At 50.8% G+C, this 5,776-nt stretch overlaps 1 protein-coding gene across 1 annotated transcript; it reads left to right on the forward strand.

Annotated features, from left to right (window-relative positions):
• On the forward strand, positions 1-2,885 carry LOC141976983 (serine protease 1-like). Its single transcript, XM_074938167.1, has 5 exons — positions 1-40; positions 125-290; positions 1,087-1,346; positions 1,566-1,702; positions 2,736-2,885. The coding sequence occupies exons 1-5, from the start codon at positions 1-3 to the stop codon at positions 2,883-2,885; spliced, it is 753 nt and encodes a 250-aa protein (XP_074794268.1).
• Positions 2,886-5,776: the final 2,891 nt, after the last annotated feature.

Raw genomic sequence — 5,776 nt, forward strand, 5'->3', positions numbered from 1 at the left:
ATGGAGATCTTCTTGTTCGCTCTTCTGCTGAGCGCCACAGGTAACTGCTCTCCCTACTGGCCTCTCCTTTCTCCCTGTTCTAACCCCCCCAGGCTAATTCCCATCCATCCCGTTTGCCTTTCAGCTGCCTCACAGCTGGAGGATGATGATAAGATAATAGGTGGATATGAATGCTCGCCCCACTCCCAGCCCTGGCAGGTCTATTTCACGTATGGCTCAAACTACCGCTGGTGCGGGGGGTCTCTCATCAGTGAGTGGTGGATCATCTCGGCAGCTCATTGCTACAAAACGTGAGTCGAGCAGTTCAGGAGAATTCATCCCTGTCCTAGCACAAGGCACAGGCCCCTGTAGGGATGAAGCGAATCTCGGTGGGACCCAGGCCTTGTGGGTGTTACATGGGGGCCTAGGTTGTATTTCCCAAGCAACTGAACCATGGGAAACACTGTAATGCAGTTGCAAAAAAGGCTAATATAATTCTGGGGTGTATTAGCAGGAGAGTTGCATATCAGACAAAGGAGGTCATGGGCCACTTGACTTGGACCTGGGGAGGCCTCAGCTAATGTAATAGGTCCAAAGCTGGGTGCCACACTTTAGGAAAGATGTGGACAAGCTGGAGAGAGTCCAGAGGACAGCAACAAAAATGATCAAAGATTTAGAAAACCTGACTTCTGAGGACAGGCTAAAACAACTGGGCATGTTTAGGTTTGAGAAAAGAAGACTAAGGGAGGAGCCTGATAACAGTCTTCAAATATGAAAAGGGGTGTTATAAAGAAGCCAGTGATGAGTTGTTTTCCCTGTCCACTGAAGGTAGGACAAGAAGCAATGGGTGTAATCAGCAGCAAGGCAGACTTATCTTTGATATTATGAAAACCTTCTAACTCTCGGAGTAGTTAGGCATTGAAACAGGCTCCAAGGGTTGGTGTGGAGTCCCCATCACTGGAAGGTTTAAGAACAGGAGGAACAAACATGTGTCAGGGCTGGTCTAGGGTTACTTGGTCTTGCCTTGGTGCAGGGGGGCTGGATGTGATGACTTCTCGAGGTCTCTCCCAGCCCTGCATTTCTATACTCTGTGGCTGTTCCCTGCAGGCCCAGGACCCTGGTGGCTCATCTCGGGGAGCATGACACCAGTGCAGACGAGGGCACTGAGCAGCATATCCAGGTGGCCAAAGCCTTCCCATTCCCCAAGTACAACCAATACACCACGAATAATGACATCATGCTGGTGAAGCTAGCCCAACCGGCCCGGTTCAGTGCCTACGTGCAGCCCATCCCCATCTCCAGCAGCTGCCCTGTGCCAGGGACGGAGTGCCTGGTCTCTGGCTGGGGGAATCTCCTCACGTCTGGGGGTAAGATACAGTGGAGACAACTTCAGCTCAGGGAGCATCTGCAAGGGGGAGAGGGCCATCAGCAATAATCCTGACTTACACCGTCTCCAATGGGGTTACTCCTGATTTACACCGGCATGGGTGATGGGGGAATCAGGCCCCATCTGAAGGGTGCTTTTCTGCCTTTGAATAGTCTGTGCCATTAGATCCCCATTTATCCCCATTCTCTCTCCTCCCCAGTTCAGTACCCGGATGCCCTACAGTGTCTGAATGTGCCCATCCTCTCTGACTCTGCCTGTCGTGCTGCCTACCCCGGTCGCATCACCACAAACATGTTCTGTGCTGGCTACCTAGAGGGGGGCAAGGACTCTTGCCAGGTATGGAGGGAGCGGCTGGTTAGGTTTGGGGTGTGTGAGGAGGTTGCCTTTCATTCAGCTACACTGGGGTTCAAAGCGAATGCTGTTTCCTCAGTACATGGCAAGAAATCACTATGCTTGGGATTTGCAAGTACAAGGATGAGGACCTCTAGGCATGTGTCCTGGGGATGTCAGGATTGGGTGATCATGATGTCATTGGCGTCATTATAGGGTGCACTTGCACGTTTCTGGGATATTTCCTCTCAGTGCAGCCAGGTGTCTGTGTGTGTGGGCGCACGTGAGTGATAGGGTGTTCATGTGTGCAGAGGAATATGCAATATGTGCGTTTGTGCAGATAGGTGTGTAAGTCAAGGGGTTTGTACACATTACTGTTTACAGAAGGCGGTGTGTGTTAGTGTGTGTGCACAGGGGTGTCTGGTGCTAGGATACATATATGTATTATTAGTGCCTGCAGAAGGGGGTGTTAGTGCATGCACAGGAATGTGTATGTGCATGAATATGCATAGGAGGTTATGTCTGTTCCAAAGAGGACACCTTACCCCAGCTTGCAGCTCTGCAGAGAGAGGTCACTATCACTTGCTAGACAATAAATCCACACCAATAGCAATATCTAACCTACAGTTTCTAGGCAAAGCCCTGAAATTCTGCTCCAGCCCAGGACCTAGGCACCAAAGAACTCCGACTAACTAACCCCCTAATGTACACAGCCCCTGGGCTGTGCACTGGCCCCTGTGCCTCAGGCAAGTTGATTCAGTCTCCTAAGCTGCTTTGACTCTGTAGGTTCCTGTGATGTGGTCTGGCACTTCCCACCCTAGCACTTCGCTGGTGCTGGGATGTCCCAGCGAGGGCATGTGTGAAGGAGAAGGATGGGGGGCCTGGGATGGGCAGGTCTTTCCACTGTTATCAACATCACCTGGACCTGGGCTGACAGCCACATCCAGCCCTAGGCGGTGACTTCTACTCGCTTGGGCACAGTTCTCTTGCCAGATTCTAATGCCATGAAGGGACCTGCACAACTCTTTGTTCCCTGCAGGCAGACTCCGGTGGGCCAGTGGTCTGTAATGGAGAGCTGACAGGGGTGGTGTCCTGGGGCAACGGGTGTGCCCAGAAGAACTACCCTGGTGTCTATACCACAGTGTGTAACTACGTGTCCTGGATTGAGGAGGTCATTGCCAACAACTGACATGTTCAGACCTCCCCTCTCCCGCTTTGCCTGCTGCCTGGATAAAAGTGATTGAAACCTTCTCAGTAAAACAGGGGACCTGCCGTGATGCCAAGAAACCCAGTAAGGAAGACACAAGATGCTTAGGAGAGAAGCATCAAATGCGGGTCTGAAATCCCAACTGATCAATAAAACTCAGTTCTTACATCCTGCTGAATACTTGGCATTTTTAGCCCAGATCAGCGCTTGAATCCCATACTGATATTGTTATAATTAGATGAATATTATGACAGCAAGCGGATACCTCAGGAGGCCGCTGCTGGGCTTGGTGCTGCACAGACACACAGCGAGTGACACACCCAGCCCAAAAGAGCTTCCAGATGAAACTGACAAAGCCAGGTCCCCATTCTATAGCTGGGGAATTGAGCTGCAGAGAGATTCAGTGACTTGCCCAAGGGCACCCAGGAAGTCTGAGCTGCGAATTGGCTGCAGATAGCTGTAGTCCCAGCAGATGCCCCTGCTGCATTGTACGGGGTGAGGGGCCGGGACTCATGGGGAACAGCCTAGGAGGCTGGCAATCTATAGCATGTCCCTAGTGTGGAAGTCACTGAGAATCTCATCCACTTCAGTAAGATTTTTGCCTGGGTTTTGACAGGACTCCTGGGTTCTATCCCGTTTCCTCGAGGAGTCACCAGCTCTTCCTTGCAGGGCAAGTGTTGTAAAAGCATTTTACAAATATCAGTCACCACAGATGGCAACCGGGTGTGATGGGTTGGATCACAGAAACCCCCTTGGAGGCCGCCAATTGATGTGCCAGGACTACTTCTGCTCCTGCTTTCCTGCCCTGTCAGCTTAGGACTTCAGTGCCCTGCCTGGTTTGAGCCAGACCCGCTAGCCTGCTGCAAACCCGACCCAGGTCTGAACCACGTCCCCTAACAGCTGTAGGCTTAACTGAAAGCAGCCCACAGAAGTGTTCCTGCCTTTAACACTCAGATGCCCAACTCCCAATGGGGTCCAAACCCCAAATAAATCCGTTTTACCCTGTATAAAGCTTGTACACCCTCTATAACACTGACAGAGAGAGATGCACAGCTGTATGCCCCCTTAATTAACTCTGGGTTAATTAATAAGTAAAAAGTGATTTTATTAAGTACAGAAAGTAGGATTTAAGTGGTTCCAAGTAGTAACAGACAGAACAAAGTGAATTACCAAGCAAAATAAAATAAAACACACAAGTCTAAGTCTAGTACAGTAGTAAAACTGAATACAGATAAAATCTCACCCGTAGAGATGTGTCAATAAGTTTCTTTCACAGACTGGACACCTTCCTAGTCTGGGCACAATCCTTTCCCCTGGTACAGCCCTTGTTCCAGCCCAGGTGGGAGCTAGGGGATTCCTCATGATGGCTCCCCTTTGGTCTGTTCCACCCACTTATATATCTTTTGCACAAGGTGGAAATCCTTTGTCCCTCTGGGTTCCCATGCCTCCTTCTCAATGGAAAAGCACGAGGTTAACGATGGATTCCAGTTCAGGTGACATGGTCACATGTCACTGTAAGACCCCAAGCCTTCATCCCTCCCAGTCTGACTCACAGGAAGGCCTGCCTGCAAACAGAGCCAGCCACAGTCAATTGTCCTGGCTGTTGGGAGCCATCAAGATTCCAAACCACCATGAATGGCCCACATTTTGCATAATTACAATAGGCCCTCAGAGTTATATTTCATATTTCTAGTTTCAGATACAAGAGTGATCCATTTATACAAATACGATGACCACACTCAGTAGATTATAAGCTTTGTAATGATATCTTGCAAGAGACCTTTTGCATGAAGCATATTTTAGTTACATTATAGTCACACTCATCAGCATATTTTAATAAAATCATATAGAGTGCAACGTCACACTGGGGACAGGTGCATTCAAGAGGGGAGGTGTGTGGAGGAGTGGAGACCCCCGGTGGAGGTGTGAAGTCCCATGCCACAGAACCGCAGCAGCTGTGAAAGGTGGCCTTCCTCCAGCTACAGCTCCTGGCTGAGTGCTCCATGAGTATTCACATGCAGACTGAAAAGGAGTACTTGTGGCACCTTAGGGACTAACCAATTTATTTGAGCATAAGCTTCCGTGAGCTACAGCTCACTTCCTTGTTATCATACAGCAGGGGCTGGCACAGCAGGGCCTTGTCCCCAGGCTAGGTCTTCTTGGCCCTACTGCAAAGCACCTGAAAATAAATGGCTCTGCAGCCATGCAAGGTGTCCTGTGAACACATGGGCATCGCGGTTCCCAGTCTGAATTTGTCCCATGTCCACATGGAGTATGGCCCAACAAGTCTAGGGCAGCCAGAGTGGCTGCACAGGTGCATCTGAACCTGAGCACATTAGTTATGCTGGGGGGCGATGCCCACAGCATCAGTCCATAGATCCTCCCCCCTATGGGAATTTCACCCTCTTCCTCTGCAACAAGACAGAATCCTCCCCCTCTCCCCTCTCACATCTCATCCACATCCTGCTCCAATCACACACCAGGCTCTCTACCTCTTAGCCTGTCTCCACTGCAGCTTCCCCCCAATCCTCTGCCCCCCTCCATCCCCTGGGGGGGTCAAAGACAGTAGCTGGGCTGTGGAGCAGGCTGAGGGCCAGGGAGATTGGCTGGCATCAGAGAGGCTGGGCAGGTTGGGTTTATTCCATGGAGAAGCTCTCAGCAGATGGTTACCTTGGTGTAGTCCCCCCTCTGGCACCTCCTCGGTAACCCTGAGAAACCAGCCAGCTGCCACATGCCCTCATCCTGAAGGGTTACTTCCCTCTGCACTCTCATGCACTGACCTCAGAGTAGACTCAGTGCTCACTACATTTGAGGGAGGGGACAGGTTCACAACCAGCCTGAGAATCCCAGCAGGGCTAGGTTCTTCCCGCTGC

Source organism: Natator depressus, chromosome 24, assembly GCF_965152275.1.
Source record: "Natator depressus isolate rNatDep1 chromosome 24, rNatDep2.hap1, whole genome shotgun sequence".
NCBI lineage: Eukaryota > Metazoa > Chordata > Testudines > Cheloniidae > Natator > Natator depressus.